Source organism: Pinus tabuliformis, chromosome 3_1 (genome assembly GCF_031772625.1).
Source record: "Pinus tabuliformis cultivar Carrire ecotype Pingquan chromosome 3_1, CPIR1, whole genome shotgun sequence".
Classification (NCBI taxonomy): domain Eukaryota; kingdom Viridiplantae; phylum Streptophyta; class Pinopsida; order Pinales; family Pinaceae; genus Pinus; species Pinus tabuliformis.
This window is the reverse complement of record NC_142301.1, coordinates 7,343,621-7,364,708: the sequence shown is the minus strand read 5'-3', so window position 1 is coordinate 7,364,708 and position 21,088 is coordinate 7,343,621. Positions and strand designations below refer to the sequence as shown.

Genomic DNA, 21,088 nt, shown 5'->3' with positions numbered 1-21,088 from the left:
CAAGACTCCTATCCAGCCTCCCTCTCCTCCTATGACGCGCTCCAGGGCTGCCAAGGGTGATGTCTTCTCATCGGGTATGTCTCTTTTTTCTCATGCTTCTGCATCACATCTTTCTGCATCTCTTTCATCTCTCTCATCTCATTTGCACCATCATTCTTTGGTATCCCCTTCCCCTCTCCCCTCTGCCCCCCTTCTCGGCCTCAAGGGACCCCCCTTTCCCTCCTCCGGTAGGACAATCTTATTTGTCCTACTCCCTCCCCATGCCTCATCGCATTTTCACCTCCTGTTCCCCTTCCACTATCCCAATCCCCTCTTATCCCCCTCCCTCCCCCTCTGTAAATTCCGCCCCGCGATACCCCACTCAATCCAAAACCAAAGAGAGAGGGCCGGATGCAGTCAGCCTGGATGTTGATGTCACCCGAGTTTCACTTAAACCTTCAAAGGGCCGCCCCTCTATTCTCTCCAAAGCAATTGCTCAGGCTGGGGAAGAAGTAGCCCAGGGTAAACAAAAGACTATTGATAGGGTTCTTAGAGCAAAGGATGCCCTCCCCCCTCCCCCTCCATGAAGATTTTATCCTTTAATTGCCGAGGGTTGGCTAGCCCTGAGAAAAAACTAGCCCTGAAGAGACTCTTCCTGACCGATTTGGTCGATTTGATTTTCTTACAAGAAACCCTGTGTATGTCTAACACGATCATCCCTTTACTGCAATCATGGATGCCAGGCTGGACCTTTCATGCTCTGGATGTATCAGGGAGATCTGGGGGTGTTGCAATTGGTTTTCAGAACCGGACAATTGATCTAAGGAATATCTGGGGAGGAGGAGGTTTTATTGGAGTTGACATCTATTCTAAGGCCTTGGAGACTGAAATCAGAGTTATAAATGTCTATGGTCCCTGTCAGAACAGGGAGTTATTTTGGAGAAGGCTATTCAGCAACTCTCTCCTGCAGGCAGACAACATCATCCTCGGAGGGGATCTAAATTTCTCTTTGGGATTCATGGAATCTTGGGGACATATGGCTCAGATAGACCCACTATCTGATGTTTTTGTGAACATGTTGGAGGATCACCACTGGATTGACATTCCATCTGCCAAGATCCAGTACACCTGGAAAAACAACCGTATCGGAGAACAAAGCCTGGCTAGGAGATTGGACCGTTTCCTCATTAAGGAAGCCTTTCATGTCATACACCCTCGTATCAGACAATGGGTAGGCACTGGAGGAATCTTGGATCATCGTCCTATATACCTGGAGCTAGATGACTGCTCACACAAAATCAAAGCTCCTTTTAAATTCAATTCAACATGGCTCAGGGATCCCTCCTATATCAAATTGATCACTGATTTCTGGCAATCCCATCCGATCTCAAACGAGGAAGACCCTGCTAGGGGATTTGTGCGCAATCTAAAGGAATTAAAGGGCATTTCCAGAGAATGGGCGCATAAGAAGAGGGAGCAAGACGACATCATGTTAAGACAAGCGGAACAGGCCATCTCATCCCTTGAAGCAAATTCAGAAGGCACCTTCTCCTCTCAGGAGCAAAAAGAGCACAGCTCTTTCCTCATCAAACAAAGATCCCAAATTCTTAAAGACAGAGAGGAAAGTTGGAGACTCAGGAGCAGAGCGATATGGCTACATGAAGGAGATGAAAATACAAAGTTTTATCATAAGTTTGCAAATGGACGAAAGGCTATAAACACTATATGGGAGCTCCAGAATGATCAAGGACAAGTGGTTAAAACTTCCAGAGAGTTGGCATCCTTAGCTATCTCACACTATAAAGGCATTTATAAGGCCCCTGAGGGAGCCAACATACTGGAGGTCATGCGCACAGCAGAACTCTTTCCTCGGTTTGTTGAGTTGGAGGAAGCGGATGAGCTTTCTAAGGAAGTAACTTTGGGGAACTTGAGGCCACCATCAAAGGCTTCCAAAAAGACAAGAGTCCGGGCCCAGATGGATGGACCATAGAATTTTACATTGCTTTCTTTGACATTCTGGGGCATGATCTGCTAAAAGTGGTGGAGGACTGCCGAATATCTGGGAGGATGTCCTCGGCAATCAAATCAATGTTCATTGCACTCATTCCCAAGTCCGATAAGCCCTCATCCTTTAATGATTTCCGCCCTATATCCTTGTGCAACTGCCTTTATAAAATTATGGCCAAAATCATTGCTAATAGACTTAAACCTGTCCTTTCAGCCCATATCTCCCCAGAGCAATTTGCCTTTCTCCAGCATCGTCAAATTCATGAAGCCATTGGAACTGCACAAGAACTTCTTCACTCTGTTCACTTAAGGAACCTGAAAGGAATGATTCTTAAAGTTGATTTATCAAAGGCTTTTGATAGGGCAAATTGGTTATACATCCGTCTGCTGCTTACTCATCTGGGATTTCCTTTTATGTATATCAAATGGATTATGTGTTGTATCTCTAATGTCTCATACAGTGTCCTTCTAAATGGTGCTCCTACTCCATTCTTCTCTGCTGAGCGGGGACTAAGGCAGGGGTGCCCTCTCTCCCCCCTTCTGTTCCTCCTCATAATGGAAGGCCTAAGCAGAATTATAAGTGCTAAACACAGAAGGGGCAGAATTGTGGGAATCAAGATCATGGACAACTGTTCTCTCACTCACTTACTGTTCGTGGACGATGTCCTCATATTTTTGAATGGAAGCATTGGAGACACAACTTCCCTACAGAATGTTTTTGGTCTCTTTCAGCAGGCTACAGGAATGGTCATCAATGTTAACAAATCCACCCTGACAGCAGCTAGATGTTCTCAGTATGAAGTGCAATTTGCTATGCGTCGGTTTCCTTTTACCCTCCTCACTCTTGAGGAAGGGTTAAAATATCTTGGATTCAGGCTAAAACCCCAGGGATACAAAATAGCAGATTGGACCTGGCTCATCTCAAAGGTAGAAAAACGTCTGAACATCTGGTACCATAGATACCTCTCAAGAGCGGGCAGGCTTGTCCTTATTAAAGCAGTCCTGGAAGCGACCCCTGTGTACTGGATGACTTTGGCATGGATCCCTAGGGGTATTCTAGCCAGACTACAAAACATTTGCTGCAGATTTTTATGGAAAGGTAACAAACAGGGAAGACTATTTGCATGGGTAAAATGGGATACTATTGCAAGGCCCAAGAAATGGGGGGGCTGGGGCATCAAAAAATTGGACATCTTTGCCAAAGCTCTGGCTGCAAAATTGGGTTGGCAGCTCATTACGTCTCATAGTCTCTGGACTAAGGTTGCACATGCTAAATACATCTCCCCTTTAAATATGATGGACTGGATCCGGCAGAACCATAGGAACAGTAGCAGCAACTCCATCATTTGGAAGGCGGTGTTAAATTCTATCTCTCTCATTCGAGAAGGTCTAACGTGGAGAATTCATGATGGTAATGCTGTTCGTGTTGGTGTTGATCCTTGGATAGGTTGTGGCAATGCCCATAGACTACCAGCTGAAGTGATTGGACACTTATCTGATCAAGGCTATACTCATATCAGTCATATAGCTGATCCATTAAACACTTCTCTTTTTCAACAGGCCTGGAAATCGGCCCTTGACATTCATCTACCGGCTCAATGGCATCAGGCCTGGTACGACTTTACAGAGGCCCTAACACAAGCCCATGTTCGGATATCAGAGGGAGAGGATGAAATCATATGGGCCTATGCAAAACATGGGAAATATTCGCCTAAGGAAGGGTACCTGAAGCTTATGGACTCTGCAAAACCTCACCAAATTAAGCTCTCTGGAAATTAAAAGCTGCTCCCAGATCACGCTTGCTCATGTGGTCCATTCTTTTCAACAAAATCCCGACAGGTCTAAATTTGATGAAGAGATCCTTTCACGGACCATTTCGGTGTCACCTTTGCAGACGCAGTGATGAAATTATAGAACACCTCTTTCTAGACTGCCCTATCATCTCAGAACAATGGAACATCATCTGTGCTCATTACCCCTCCCTTCAAGCCTGGCAGGGGAGGAATTTATCTAAGGCTTGGAACAACTGGTTCAGCGGACACAGAAGAAAGGACAAGAACATGCCGTTACTGATGTGTTGGGCTTTATGGACAGCCAAGAACCGATCTATATTTGATCTCAAGGATCCCCACTGGCTCTCTATAAGAACCAGGGTGATAGCAGATTTTGATCAATTACCAGAGGAAGAATCTAACCCTCCCTCTAGAAATATTCAACCAGAGCACATTGATAAATCGATCCCATGGGCTTACTTTGATGGATCAGCCCAAGAGGAGGGTTGTGGGGGGGGGCATTTTATTCCTGAATGAATCCCACTACTACAAAATCCAAATGAAACTGGGGAGAGGCACTAACAATTTTGCTGAGCTTGTCACCGCTAAACACCTACTCCACTTTGCTCTCGAAAAACACTGCTCTCATCTACAACTGTTTGGGGATTCCAAATTAGTTTGCAATTGGTTAAATAGAACATCACATTGCTTTGCATATTCATTGAGGCACATTTTGGCTGAGGCACACAGACTTATATCATCTTTTGATACATTTGTCTGTCATCACATTTTCAGGGAGCGCAACACAGGGGCAGACTTCTTATCAAAGGAGGCAGCACACAGGCAGGAAGAGGATTGGTTAATCCAAGAAGAAATTGATGGAACTTTCCATCAGCATTATCATAGACCTTTCATTGATCTTCATATGCTAAGGGGACATAAGCTCACTGTTTATATTTTTAGACTCTCTAGTATAATTATGTATGCTGTTTTATTTTATGAACATATAGTCCTGTAATGTTCTTTAGGCAAAGAGATAGTTTACTTTTTTGAAGGTTTATAGCTAAAACTGTTAAGTGACAGCTCATTTTTTAGATTTACACAAGTACTCCCTGTGTGGAGATCAAGTTTTTTAAACAGATGGTGAGGCCTACTAGCCTCAATATGCATATGCTACAACATCTACAGAATGTAATTTCTTATCATTAATAGAAATTACGACTTTTTCCAAAAAAAAAAAATAGAAAGATCAAAATTACATTGACAAATACCGAACCTAGTTACACTTTTCTTCAACAATCCCTTCTTATATCTCCTTGTTGGGACTCAAAAGGCCAAGATTAAATTTTAATTGATGGCTCAAATCATTTGTGGATTGATCCTTGTGAGTTTCTAGAGAATTCTCACCATGACTTAATTAATTCTGATTAATTAACTAGTTTTCCTAAGTTTAAACTTAGGAAACATTAAAAAATAGGCTAATAATCTAATTACGTCATCTCTAGGTGGAATTTCCAGAAACGATTTCTGGGTTTTGGAAATCTCATGCATTTTATCCTCTCCACCAAATTCTGTGTCTAGAACACATCCAATGCTACAGAAACTAACAAGGTTCGATTTGTTTTCCATGCCTGGAAATATCTGCATAGACTACAATTGGAAACCTAGCACAAATTATGCATTTTATATAATTCTACTCGGCGTAATTATGAAGTTTTGACAACACAAGCCAGCGTAGAAGCTGCTATCTTCAGTGAGCCATTTCCCTAGATCAACAGTTGTCATTTCCCTTCATACTCAAACTGTTTTGGATAACAAATCCATTAGATAGGCATATAAGGGTTCTACCAGTCACTGCATCAGTAGATCATTATTGACATCAATGCCAACACAAAATTGCCAACAATAATACTTAGATTGCCTAATGAGGCTTTGCACTAGGCCTATTAGGATTTGTAGTAACAGGGTTAACAAGCACATTTACAAGGGGAAATTTTGGTTTAACATTGTTGCATGTAAATATGAAGTGTACTTGTCGATTTCAAATGTTTAAGGGTGCAAAAATGAGTAAGCCAATACTTTTATGAATTTGAAGCCTTTTATAGAGTATACTTGAAGATTTTTGTTTTCAGATAATTAGGGGTTCTCCCAAGGCTATCAAGCATTAACCTAAAGTGATAGGAACCATGTAAGGTGACATTAGCACTTTCCCTAAATTTCCATTCAAACCCTTCGAAGTTCGAGTGATGACAAAACCATTGCCATTTCATTAGTCAAGATAACAAAATAAATAAAACATAATTTACCAACTTAAAAAATTTCTACAATCTCTTTCAAAAATTCATCTTGTAAATTTGTATTGCAAAGTTTCTACAATCTCTTTCAAAAATTCATCTCGCAAATTTGTATTGCAAAGTTTCTACAAACTCTTTCAAAACTTCATAACGCAAATTTGTACCGCAAAGTTATGTCTTCAAGATTGCCAATAGGAGTTGCCACTATATACAATCCACTTTCTAAAATTCCCTGCAAGCACATAATTTTATCAAATTTAGTTCTGCAACAAATATAATCTAGAAAAGCTATTGCATGAAAGTTTGAAATACATATCCTATCCACAAAATATGTTGTTCATAGTATTAGAGATAAGATACATAATATAATAATATTAATTTCCAATAAATGACCACTAATAAAATTCCACCTAGGACTATAGAACTCATCCATATATTGTTATATGTTTACAAAAAATCACCACTCAAATGTGGAAAAACATCAAACCCAACATAGATTCATTAGCAAACAATTTTAAGTCGAGATCATGTACAATTCAAGTTATCATTATACTGACCAAGAGAATTCAATATTCCAATGCAGTTTATGTAATGCTATGCGTTGTTACTAGTAGATTGTGTACATCAATAGGCAACTACAAGAAAGCACGTATATATGTATGTAGTTCATATTAGGATCATAATATGGTATTGTTGCCTCACAATCTAGCAGGTCTTGTAGAGGGCTACCCTACAAGGAAAGCACTAGACTAAGTGACAACAATGAGGTGTGGCATGTTGCACAAACTAGCAAACCTAGTATATAGGTTAAAGCTAGAGGGCATTGTTGTCACTTAAATTGTACAGGCAAGATGCGACAACGATAAGGTTGGGGGTTGTCTCTCTGATCCCCAGCCTCTTCGTTCTAGTTATCTCCCTACAGCAGACTGTGGGAGGTAATCCCTATGAAATGTGAAGATGGAGAGACCCGTCGGCAACCAACAAGTCCGGGAAACACAACTAAATGGCCTAGCAACTTGGTTAATCTAGCAAGTTCAATGATTTGATTAGATTACTTAAAAGACCAGTGCTTTAAATGGAGTCAAAATACTTGCTTTACATGAATTATCTACCAAGCCACCAGATGAACAAGCTTCACTATCCTATATGAAATTCAACACCTTAAAACTAAATGAAATGCAAGATCTTGGTTTATTTTGGATAAGACGCCTAACTAAGTGAATCTTTTCCCTTAGTTGTTTTGAAACTAATCTCTAGAGTAGGTTGTGGAGACAAGCCCAGAGAAAGATAGCAATGGTTATATTAACGATACCTCCCCCGGAAATCTAACCACTCGATGCCTCTGGCACTGCAAAGACTGTGTTCTAACAACTACAAGGTCACCGTGTTAACCACTAAGGAGGGTCTAGATTTCGCAAGCTAGATGAGAAAGGTGGTCCTAAAAGTCTTTCAACCAGACTTATGCTTGGAGGTGAATTAATTAATGCAAGACTAAACCTAGGATGTAGATGCAAGATAAAAGATTACTTTTAGTGAAATTGTTAAATGATTTATGCACTTAGGGACAAATTGCAACGATATTCAATTTAGAACAATGAAGTACTTAATCAACGTATAATGTCAATCTTCACCAAAAGAGAAGTTCTTAATGAAACAAGATAGAAGACGCCAAAATACCAATAAATAATTGCTCATGAAATAAACAAATTCAAAGCTTCTCTCAACAATGCTAGAACACTAATTAGATAATGGTGATTAACAATAGAGTTCCAATGTGTCAAATAGATACGAAAGCGAGAGGTTAAACACAATTAGCAATTCTTTTAGATTATCACAAGAATACTCTTATTACAGTTATGATCATTAATTGAGTGTTTTATGACTGACTTGATTATCAATAATGGAAGCTCACTTGCAATACACAATATTAGTTACACTTGTCACAAAAGAAATACTTCCACAAGGAATGCTTACTCAACAAAAAACAATGTAACCCATTATCCAATTATCCAATTCTTTAGCAATGAGATAGCAATGACAAGTAAAGATATTCCTTAGAACCAATGTCACAATGATGCTAACTATGAATGAAAGAAATAGAGCATTAGTCCACAATGTTATTTATTAGAGCAATTAGCCAATTTTAGCAACTCAATAAACCTTTTAGAGCACCTATGAGGGAACCACAACACATATGCCAATTATGTTCTTGAAGCAAGAATTCCAAATCAATAAAGAGCACTTGTATGCAAATTGCAAATATGCCAAAAGATGAATGCAAAATGTTGATGCAAAAATGACAAGACACTAATGAACCTTTGACCAAATTCTAAGCCCAAATCACTTCGACAATGAATGCTCATGAATTAGATTTGTTCCTTAGTTACTTTGTCGCACAGAATGTCTAGGCACCGCGACAACGGCTCATATCGAGGGTTGTCACCTTGATCCCCAATCTCTCCATTTAAGTTGTCTCCCAACAGCAGGCTAAGGGGGGTAGACCCTGCGGAAATGGAATGAAGGAGAACTAGTTGGGAACCAACCAGTTTGGGAGACACAGTCAAGCAACCAAGTACTTGTTTTAGATTTAACAAGTCTTATAGGATTCGATTAGATTTAGATGATTGATACCAGTGCCTTATGAAGTCAACAAGCTTGCTAGGAAATTTATGACCAAGTAATTGATGAACAGCTATTGCTTGGACGAATGACTATGTTATATGAAATGCGGATCCTAAAACTAATGTGAGATGCACGAATCTTGGTTAATTTTAGTTAAATTCCTAACTAAGTTTAAACCCTTCAATCATTTCTATATTGAGCCTGATTCTGTAGTAAATGGCAAAGAGAAGATAAGGTGAAGCACACTAAGGTGTGATTAACGATACCTCTCCTCAAAATCTAACATACCTGGTGACTCCAGTGCTGCAGAGAGTTGTGGCTCTGACGACTGCAAGGTCATTGTTTTAAGTACTATTAAAAGCAGGCTTCTCAAGCAAAGATGGATGGGTAACTATCTTTCTATCGACCAAGCTTATGCTTGGAAGCAAATTTTAATTATGCAGAACTAACTTAATATGCAAATGTACGAGATGATTAGAAGATGAGATGAAGTTAGATTCAAGGATTAAAAGTGCTTATGCCATGATCTATTTCAGAGTAATGAGCCAAAAACTTTAATTGCCCAAAATGAATACTCCCTTTACTACACTAAAAGATAAACTTCTTGTTGATTTGGGATAGCATCGGATGTGCTCTAGCCATGAAAATTGGTGGAGAGGTCAAAGCACATGAGATCGCCAAGGCCCAGAAATAGTTTGGGCAGATTCTACCCGGTTAAGGAGATATTAAAAGTACATATGTTATTGGAAATGTGTTGTATCAGTTGTTAATGTCATCTCGCCCATGTGGACTATTTCGCCGGACACTCGACAAACTCATTTTCAAAAACTTGTTATAACGACCGTCGCACTCGTGTGGATTATTTTGCTGGGTGTTGTATGTGATATCTGCTCACCTTGTGTTTGTGATTGCCACATCTGTGTGGACTACTCCGCCAGAAGTTGCGCATGTCCTGTTGTGTTGTGTGTCTCTAACAGAGTTGGGACTATTCCCTTTCGACTTGAGACTCACTCTCACCCTCTCCCTTTACAGTGAAAGAACCTTGACACAAGTGACACTAAGCACTCCCCAGGGACGCGAACATCATTGTTCGAAGACAAAGCAAACCACTCTCATGTGTTGACAAGCAAGAGCTAAGGCAAATCTTTAAGATAATGGCAACCAGGCCATCATACCAGATAGGACTCCTACACCAAACGATGTGAGGTCTAGTTGGGACTTCATATCGAGGAGATCCCTTGAATGTTGGCGGATCCAGCACCGTCAACAGATTGGAAGTGCGGCAGAAGGATGGGGAGATCTTCCTTGGGCAAGAAAGATATGCTACAGATATTCTGAAGAGGTTCAGAATGTAGGATTGCAGACCTGTGTTTACACCCATGATTTGTTGAAATTTGATGACCAAAAAAGTATCCAACAATCCCAACCCGGTTTTAATTTCACCTTATCACTCCCATTCAGTTAAATGCCCTTTCCCATAAACATAAATTCAACATATAGAATTTTGGAAATGAAATTTTCAAATTAAAACACATGGGACTGTCAACACATGCTGAAACTAAATATGGACATAATCAGACCAGCAACACACATAAAAATACACACAGATTTTTGGTCAACTTAGACCCAAGCAAAACCCCTTCAATCTTTTCCAGGGAAAACCTGTTAGAGAGCTCTTCAAATTTATTTATCTTTCAAGTTTAGGAAAAATACATTTGCAGACAAAACAAAACATCAAAATACCACTTATCTCTTCAGCCCAAAACTTCTTGAAAATCGTGCCCACTTTGCCTCGATTATTGTGCCCACTTGAAGCTGAAAATATGTATTATACAGATACGACTATACAAACTGTATTCTCTCGAACGGCGTGCAACTCACAGCATTCAATGTTGTTCGTATTGTACCTTCTGTTGTCTTCTAAACCTTGATTTCCATGCCCATCTTTGCCCAGAAATCACTTATTCAGCTTGATACAACAAATTTCTCCTTCAGAACTTTTCTCTAGCTCTTAGCCTCCTTTCTCCAATCTGCTCATGAAGAATGAATACAGTCTCTCTTTTCTTTTCCCCCTTTTGTTTCCCTAAATGACTTTTGGGCAACCCTAAGATCTAATGGCTCGGATTCATTTAGATCAAGGGATGAGAATAAATGTGCATTTAATTCTCACTTTCTATTTTTGAATTCACCCATTAAACAAAGTACCCACATTGTACTTTATGTCTAAACTCACTTTTCACTTTATAATTTAACATTGACTTAACAACTTATAAAGTCACTTTCAGTTTATAAAGTCACACTTAGGAAAAGAATTATTTTGGAAACTTTTCCCTAGGTAGAGACTAACCCATGGGAAACCACTCATCCAAGGTACATTAAAAATCAACATGATTACCAACTGGAAAAAGATAGACGCATCAGATGACAAGGATGTCGACCCTACCTTGTATAGACAGTTCATTGGGTCTCTCATGTATCTGGTCAACACTAGGCCAAATATTTGCTTCGCAGTTAGTACCCTTAATCAGTTCATGGTAGAACCGAAAAGGGTACATTGGGTAGCAGCGAGGCATATTTTCTTAGATATATTCGCGGCACAATCGAGTATGGGTTGAAATATACTCAAGGAGATGGCGTCAGACTTTGTGGGTACACAGAGGTAGATTGAGCAAGAAGTTTAGTGGACAAGAAAAGTACCTTTGGGTACTGCTTCAGTGTTGGATCAGGGATGGTTTCTTGGTGTAGCAGGAAGCAGAACTCAGTAGCACTGAGCTCTGCAAAAGCAGAGTATATGGCAGCCAGCACAGTGATGTGCGAAGCTATATGGCTTCAGAACCTGCTAGTAAGCCTGTTCAAGTAGAGGATGTGATTCGGATTTAAACAGGAATGCAACAAAATACCGATATAACCATAAATACAGAGATGCAGTAGAAATAACACTTCATTTCATTAATATCAAATACTGAAATATGCTTACAAACAGAATGGAAATAAGACTAGCTTGGGCGATGGTAGCTTATCTCTGAGAAGAGATGTGGTGGCTACATGCCTCTGAACTGCGTTACAATGAGGCTCAAGGGCCTTTTTATTATTGAACAATAAGAGAAAACCCTAAACAACCAAAACCCTAACCCGAGGAGATGTAACACCAAGAGTTTATGGGCCCCGTTGGGGTTAGTTGGACAGCCAACTTCCCGGGGTCGCGACTTGGTCATATTATCTCTGTTTGACGCGCATGATACCCCATTGGAAAGATCTCTCCGAGTACTACAACGAAAAAGACGATTTTAAAAAGAAAGTCGCTAGTACAAGATTGCCAAAAAAAAACGTCGTTTAGGGCCTCAAAACGGCTCCGGAAGTTTAGGACCCGAAAAACTGCTAAAAATAGTAAACTGTGCTACAATTAAGGAAACTGAAAAACTAAAAGAGACAATGGTGGGGGTCCAAGTGGAATTGGCAGGTGGCCACCAATATCCACCTGGATCAGGATGGAGGCGACCAATGTCTATTGTGATAATCAGAGTTGTGTAAAGTTATCTAAGAATCCAGTGTTTCATGACAGGTCAAAGCACATCGATATTCGATGTCACTTTATTAGAGATTGTGTACAATGTAGAGCAGTCCAAGTACAGTATGTTCCTACAGAAGAGCAGGTTGCAGATATACTCATGAAAGCTCTAGGGAGAGCTAAGTTCATCTATTTTAGAGAGCATATGGGTATGGTGGGAAACTCGTTTCAGTAGCAGGGACGAGCTATTTTGGATGCTCTTCAGTTGCAGGTGTTGCAATTGTAGCAGCAACAGATGAAAGGGAGTTGCAGTGCAGATGCAGTGTTGGCAACAATATGGCAGGGTCAGCAGCAGCACAGATGACTAGAAACACATTCTTCGCTAAAAGGGAGTGTTAGTTTTTGTAGCATCGAATGTGTTCTCGTCTTGAAATTTTGTGGAGAGACTAGAATACATGAGATCTCCAAAACCCAAAAATCGTTTCTGGAAATTCCACCTAGAAGTGTCTCAATTAGATGCAACTGAGGCCCTTCGAATTTTTTGTTGCTTACAAAATGAAAATCGAACCCTGCCTCTACTAATTTGCACTCTTGGCTGGCCTCTGTGCAAATCCAAAAATTTTGCCCAGAGACTCCTTTTGCAGACAAAATTTCTCCCTCGTTACAGAGCCACTGATTTGTCTTCAAACTTGCTCTGATACCATGTAAAAATTATACTATTGCAGCAACTGGAAATTATTCTTCTAACTAAATATAACTATGTGTAGTTTATTTGCTAATACGGCAAACAATGAATAAAATCACTACTGCAATTTTCACCAAAAAATAAAATGTACTACGAAAATAAAACTGGAACTGAGAAAATAGAGCATACACACAATAAAATTGACACCGTTTTTTGGGGAAAAATGTCCCCGGAAAAACCCAATGTGGGAAAACCAGTGCAACAGAAGACGGTTTTATTATTATTATTCAGCAGCAAAATCTAAGTACAATATTTGGATGCCCAAACTGGCAATTCTCTCTTGAGAAATCACTGGTAAAATATCTGAAAGATTTTCCTCTCTCCACAAGCAATCCTGGCTTGGTCTAGCCCCACAATCAGCGCCCAATCTGCCTCTGCGCAGGCTTAGACACTCACTGCGTAGAATAGTTGTTATCTGCCTATGCTGACTCTCTCTGCCACTGAGAAGGATTCACTAGCCCTCTGGAAAAATTTTCCCAACACTCAGCTATTGAATCGATCTCTCCTCTAGCTTAGTCGAACTGCCTCTTTGAGGCTCTGCGCTAGCCCCTGTGCAGCCTCCTGTGGAATAACTCGACCTCTCACTGTTGCCTCTTCTGAATCTGGAAAATCCTCCGGAATCACTCTATTGTTGCTCCTCAATCTTTGCTACTCGATCTTTGGCTCGAATTCTTCCTGGCACTGAATCTCTACTCTCTAGGAAATTCGATCTGCCTAGATCTCACCCTCACTCGATGTGTCTATCTCCATCCCCATCATCCTACTCTTATAATCTCTCATTGGTGAACCAACAACCATGATTAGATCCCCATCAATGACTAAGATCATCTCAAACTCAATCTGTGTGAGTTTCTAGAGCATTCTCACCTTTCCTTAATTAATTACTATTAATTAACCAGTTTTCCTAAGTTAGACTTAGGAAAAATTTAAATGATGGCTAATTAATTTAATTAAGGCATTTCGCAAGCTTATCTCGTGAAACCTTTTATGGGTTTTGAATATCTCGTGTTCTTAGCCTCTCTAACACAAATCAAGACTATAACACTTGTCCAATGCTACAAAAACTAACACTTCAGCCTCCTCTACTGCAAATATCATCCTCCCTTCCTGTCACTGGAACGCTGGAAACCCCCTAAAGAATTTGTTGGCTTGATGGGGCCTGGCCCAGGTTCGGAGTTATTTAGCCAAACAAATCCCTACACTATTGGCCCTTTTGGCATCATCCCGCGAAACGCGGACTGAAATCTCACCTGAAGCAGTATGGGGGGGATGCTGGAACCAAGTTTCCGCACCCTTGAGATGTCTGAGGTGTCGATTTAGTCCAACTGTGCCTACCTTCGCGTATGTCACTTCGCGCACTGTTCTGACCTATGATACCTTAGCGATCTGGTATAATTGTCCTTCGCACAGCCCTAACCAAGGGCTGAGGTGATTTTGCGCTGATATGGCAGCGATCTATGCTATTTCCCCAAGTTACACCGCATATCTTACTTATCTTCTTATAGATGTTAGTTACCTTCGCGTAAACAGATACTTTATCTCACACTTACTTAATCAACACAATCATATATGTTCGCGCATCATATAAACAGCAGAAATGTAATTTATACCCAATACCTTCAATGTAGAAAACAGTAAATAAATACAAAGGAATGGTATAAAACTTCTCTTTATTAATGCTTCACCGATTACAGACTCAACCTGCCCTACACACTCAGCTGCAAGGGTCGGCGCACTCAGCTGCGGACTACTAGGCCTCTGCGCACTCAACTACAGAGCCTTCTCCTACCCTACGACCCAAAGACTCGACTTTTCCCTTAGGTCTTCTGCTATGCTTCTATTCCATCATCATTCAATTCTCCTCCTTTCTTTACAACTTAGAGCATCGCTCTATTTATACAATCCCATGGTCCGCGGACCATGGGTAGATCTCTCTAGCCAACATTACATTACAAAATTAAGAGCAGACAACCCTATGACTCATTTACAAGCTACGCGCTCCGCGCCCACAAAATGTGGAGTCTTTACATCAAAAATACAATTTATGACCAAAATCTGAGCTCTAAGCCCCAAAAATTTCCTTGGGGGATCCCATGCCCAACAGAATTTCTCCGGAAATTCTCACTGTTGAAAACCTCACTGCTAGTGTCTCCTTCTGCTTCAACTGCGCCCTTGTTGAATCACAACAACTTAGTAAGTCGAAATTGCTTGAATGTTGTGTGTGTATTCTCCAAACCCCATCGACTTGTGTTTTATAATCTCTCGTTGAGCAACCAATGGCCATGATCTAATCAAAATCGATGGCAAAGATCATCTTGACTCCATCAACTCACTTTTCTGGAAGTCTCTAGAGGAAAGCGATTTTCCTAAATTAATCTGATGTAATTAACCAAATTTCCTAAGTTAAACATGTTGACAATGGCAACAAGAAATGCTAAAAATAGAAGTGTTAAAAATAGCACTGCTATAAATAGCAGTTCGGGTACCAGTGTTGGACATAGCAGCAAGGAATGAAAAATGGAAGTGCTATAAATAGCATTGCTAAAAATAGCAATTCGGAATAGATTCCTATTTTAGTTAGTCCCTAAACTAAAATAGTGAAGTAAAATTCGAATTTGATTTTAGCGGCTGTTTGTAAATTAATTAATTAATTCATCTTGAGTTAATTAGTTAAGGAAAAATAAACATGAAGTCTATGTGAGGACATGCAACAGTTTCTCCATTGATTGAGGAATTTATCCATCAGTTAAAGAGATAAGGATGAGTTGTAATATTGAGTTGTAATTAGTTGTCTCAGTTAACTGAGTCAAGTCCAGTTAGATTAATTCAAACAGTTTTTTGAATTAATTGTGAGTTCAGTTAGTTAATGCTTGCATGCATGTAATTGTTGCTTTCCAGATAACTGAATATCCTCTCATAAATAACTCATGCATGTCAGTTCTATCAGAGACCCAGTTGAGATCAGAGAAGGGACAGTGTACTATCAGTTGGATGAATTTTTCCTATAAAAGAAACTCGTCCATGCTAAAGGATTTATCTCCTTCAGGTTTGTGCAGTTATTTCTGAGCCAAGTGAGCAGTGTGAGGCGGGAATTCACACAAGTGGAAGCACTGGACCCTAGGAAAAACTGCACAAGGAAATAGGAGGCTTGGAGGGCAGAGGAGAAGGTTGTGAGAGCCTTTGACTGTCTATGAGCAGTATTGTTTGATTGCAGAGAGAGCAGGATAGCTTGTGAGCTGATTCTTTTTGTAATCTGAACATATTTCCACTTGTATGATAATACAGAGATTGGGGTTTTAGGCTGAGGCTTTCCCCAGAGTATTCTTCTGTGTTTCATGTGTATGATTTCTTCTTCTTTGTTATATGTGTTCCGATTGATCTTGCTCAAAATCGATTAAGCTTCTGCAAGTTTGTTTGTAGAAGTAGATCAAGTATTTTGCTTTAGTACATTGCATTATCAGGTGATCTACAGGTGAAATTTCTACAAAACTTAAGAAATATTTAATTGTTGGTCAATTAATCTAATTGAGGTGTTTCTAAAGCGTTTCTTGCGAAACCTTTTCGAGGTTTTGGAGATCTTGTGTTCCTTAGCCTCTTAGACACCATAGAGACTAGAACACATGTTCGCTACTACCAAAACTAACATTCGGTCCTCTAATTTTTCTCCTCCATTATCTCACATTTCCCTAGAAATTCTCCCTATTTTCCTCCACAAATTTGACCTCTTAACTCAAGTGGAAAAAAGGAAGAATTTAAAAATAATAAAGGGAAAAGGGTTTTTAACTCAAGATTGCCATGCAAGAGAAAAACTAGGCCACTCGAATTTCTTGGCCAAAAAAGAAGGCTCTCTAAATTCTAAAGTTGGAAAAAAAAAAAGGAAAATAAGGTGCCTTGAATTACTAAGGAGGACAAATTGCTAAAAAAGGAAAAAACACTCATGTTTAAGTGCCAAGTTTATCAAGAGTTAATGTTCATCTCACATTAACTCTGAGAAAGCGTCTGATAACTCAAATTTTTCTCCGCTCAAGTGAACTAAGACTCAATAATAGTCATTCAACCTCTCCTAATCTTAGGTCGAATTAGTCAAGGAATTATTATTTAAGCAAGTGTAAGGCCATCCTTTCAGGTGGAATTGTCCTGAGCAAGAACAAGTGCCTCTCTCTCTCTCTCTCTCTAGTTTGTGTCTTGGTATCATTGTCTCAATTTCTGTAATAGTCACCTTGGTGCAGCCAACCTTTTATCCATTGCAGTATAAAACTTAGTTTTGATCCACTCACTCTCCTTTGTTTTGATTCAATGTCATCTTACATAAATTATTAAGAGTTCTTAGCCATTTTTGGGGTGATTTGCCACTTGGATATGATTTCTAACTTCCATATTAGAGGCTGATTTGTGAAGGACTGTTCCACATATTCAATTTACGAATTTTTGCATAATTGTTTGGCCACTAACTCGTTGGTCAAACAATCTTTATCTTGCTGTTTTTTGAGTCTTTTATTGCAGATTTACAGGTTACAACAACAGGTACAATCATTAGGGACAACCCCCCTGAGGTTGGAAAGCACCAACACAAACAGACAGGAGCATTTGCCAGTGACACATAGGGTAGATTTTCCTATATGTTCACTGATTTTTGTGGCTGATTTTAAAATTTTATATCAGCTCCAAGGGCATAAAAATTAGTGCTAACAAGATCATCATAGGGCTGTTGGCTGGCAAGCTAAACAAATAGGAGAAACAATTCCTCTTAGGGGTTACCCACTTGGGTAGTAATGGGAAGCTAATTCATCAGCGGTGAAGTTGTTGGAGCTGAAAACATGAAAATAACTTACCTCCAGGAGGGATTCCAATCCTGATCGTATATGCTGTAAAATTGATAGGAGTTGAGGATCAAGGGGGCAAGTGCCATAATGCAGGTGCCTTATGGTGTTTTTAGAGTCTCGTATTATAATTAGATTGCCCATATGAAGCAAAACCACCATAGAGATTCCTTGGAGCAATACATTGGCCCCTGCTTGGTTGTTGGAGGCATGTCTAAGACTCTAAAAGAAGGTTGTGTCTATTATTTCTCCGGGGCAATGAATTACCCCATCACACTGCCCTACACCGCCCAACACCCCCCAGCACCTGCCATCCCTTGACTGCAAAGATTGTTGGAAAACATGAATAAGCTTCAAACTTCAAAATGACCCAACTTTACTGATGTCTGACACTTAACATTGCATTTCATTGTGTTAGAATCCTATCCTTCATGCAAAACCAAGCATATAGACTTCCATTATCATTCTGTGAAAGAGAAAGCCCATGAAGAATAATTTGATATGTAGTACATGCCAACAGAAGAAACACTAGCAGATATACGAAAAAAACCTTTATCACAGGACACATTTGAGTACCATGGAAGAAAAAATCACAATTTATTGTTTAGATGCACTTGACATTTGAGGGGGATTGTTACAGGTTTTGTGTATTTAATGGCTACTGTACTATAAATATCAATGTTTGTAATTGTCCGGTCATTTAAGGGAATAATTTTATCCTGTTCTTTTGCCCAAAGGTTTTGATCCTGTTGTTTAGAATGAGTTGTCTTGGTTGGCTGCCCCATCTATAAATATGGATACATTGATATATACTGTGTATCTCATCCATGTAACAAATGTATGCAATTGGTTTCCAGAACATATGCATCCTACAATATGTGTGTTGAATTTTAATTCTAGTAATGTCTAACTCCGTTTGTAGCTGGGAATACCTACATAGATTATTCTACAACTCGTACAGAGGAGAAAGGGGGCAAGCATAAAATAAGTTATAAAGTCTGACCTTCCTCCCTGACTGATCCTCCTTAGTTTGATGGTGCATTAATGCATCTTCTGATGTCTTTTTTTTGTTTGGAGATGCCCCTTCTCCACTCCCACTACACAGATAAGCAGTGAATACGAATTTCCATTTGATATGATATGTAGAGAGTAGTAGTTGTATGGCAGACCTTCTTCCTGTCGGAAAAAGAGAGGATGAACGCGCAAACCGGTGTAAGATAGGAATAGGCCTCACCGATAGGCAGACCATTCTAACTCCGCTCCACTGCATTGCACTGCAGAGCAGTACACGTACGCTTTCGCCTTCACCTTCACCTTGGTGTTTCCACTGGATTGATCACTTTCACAGCAATGCTTCCATTTTGCTCTGCGTCTGGAATTTCACTGAGAGTTCGTTGGTTAGGTGTAGAAAACAGAGGACACGAAAAACTTCATCCCAATTTCAAAATTTCTATGGATTATACTTTCACGAGCCCACTAATTCCATCTAAATTCTATGGATTATACTTTCACGAGCCCACTAATTCCATCTAAAAATACTTCGGGGATGGTCATTTGGGTTTTCAAAAATGCTTCCATCAATGATTATTTGGTATTCACAATTGAGTTCTTTTAACTAAGTGAAATAATTTGCCAAATAGGGTCAAAATCATTCTATCATTGACACCCACACCAACTTATCAGGTCGCATATAAAAAAATTATTAAAGATAACTCTTATCAATATAATTTATATAAAAATAATAAATGTAAATATAAATATAATAATAATAATTAATTAACAATTAGTTAGTTAGTAATGAAGAGACATGTTTATAAAGATGTAGCGATTCTTGAAAGGGTACTTATTTGAGTGGGTATATAAGCTGGATTTTTAGTTGTAATTTTGTATCAGTTCGATAAACATTATTTAATATACAATTACGTGTTTTATAATAGACATTTACGTCTTTGAAATATTTTAAAGATTTCAGTTGTTTACACGATTTTTGGTCATTACATTGGTATCAGAGCCATGTTGGCAAATCCTGGCCTTTGGCCATCAACTTGCCATCGCAATGAAAGCATTTCGCTACACGAGTTGGAGTTTCTCCATTTTCAATCAGACCCTTAGTCACTTGAAAAAAAAAATGGAAAAAATATTATAAAAAAAAGAGTTTTATATATATATATATATATAATAAAAACATTTGGCCATTGACATTTCAATGATTCTATTAAAAAAAATTATCAGATGTAAATTTTGAAGGAGAACACATATATATATATATATATATATATATAAAGGTTCTACATTATTGATAAAAAGTGCATGATAAAGTCAAAAGAGAATCTTTCCAAATCTCTTTAAAACTATACATAAGAGTGGATAAGATTATCTTGATTTTTCATTAAGTAGTTTACAAGCTCGTGGTTTTAGTAACTCATGGTAATTGTCAATGGTATTTTCAAGGTAAAAGAAAAATAAAATGAATACAAAATCTCTTTATGTGAATAGTAAGTTTTACTTTTTACGTGGAGAAAATTAATCGAGTCAAAGGCACATAAGTAGACATATATTTTATATTATACCTCAAACAGGGGAATAGTCACATTTCACTAGAGTTGTAACTTTTCAAAACAAAAAACAAAATATATATATATATATATATATATATATATAAATCATAAAAAATAAAACAAAATAAAGTTTAAAAAAAACAGTTTTATATATATATAGAGAGAGAGATAGGGAAAAGGTTACCCTCTCCTTGGTAATCTCATCTCAATAAAGGCAATATGGAGTCAATTAATGAAGACAAAAGACTCGATTACAATCCAAAAACCGAGGAAGTAAAATTTTCCTATAAAAGTTTTCTAATTGCATATTGTAAATTAGTTATATTAAAAGGGAATATCCAAAGAAAGGGGATTAATATCGCTATCAGCACAAGTGACGAGAAAAATTACATCAATGTTAATTTGGCGAATCAACTATTACTTTCAGAGTCAATCATAGGAGAAAGAACAAATAGTTTTGGCCAAAAAGAGTGAAATTAATGATTTACAAGTAATAATTGACCACTATGAATGCATCCCTCAATTCTAAGTCATAACTATGTTTAACCCAAATATTGGCATAATTTTTAGTCAACCTTGGTTAAAAGAATTGGGTACGTTCATGCTAAACTTAGAAAAAAATATTTTGATGTTTCCTTACAAGAAAAAAATGATCACATTCCAAGAAGTGACAATGAAGTCAAAGTCAAGATCATCGTCATCAGAAAACTTTAAAGATATTTCAAAACTGATGCTACAAGAGAATCAATAAACGATATCAAAGAAATAGAAGGAGCTTGAAGA

General features: G+C 38.7%; 1 protein-coding gene across 4 annotated transcripts in view; it reads right to left on the bottom strand.

The window, feature by feature from the left end:
* LOC149185505 (Tetrapyrrole (Corrin/Porphyrin) Methylase) overlaps nt 1-19,232 on the bottom strand; it is a 326,245-nt gene extending 307,013 nt beyond the window's left edge. For all 4 annotated transcript variants that reach the window (XM_089410709.1, XM_089410711.1, XM_089410710.1 and 1 more), the window contains exons 1-2: nt 18,751-19,232; nt 6,217-6,284 (exon numbers count right to left, since the gene is read on the bottom strand). In XM_089410709.1, coding sequence (XP_089266835.1) covers nt 6,217-6,284; nt 18,751-19,017 — 335 coding nt within the window. In that variant the 5' untranslated portion in view covers nt 19,018-19,232. The remainder of the gene's footprint in view (nt 1-6,216; nt 6,285-18,750) is intronic.
* Nucleotides 19,233-21,088: the final 1,856 nt, after the last annotated feature.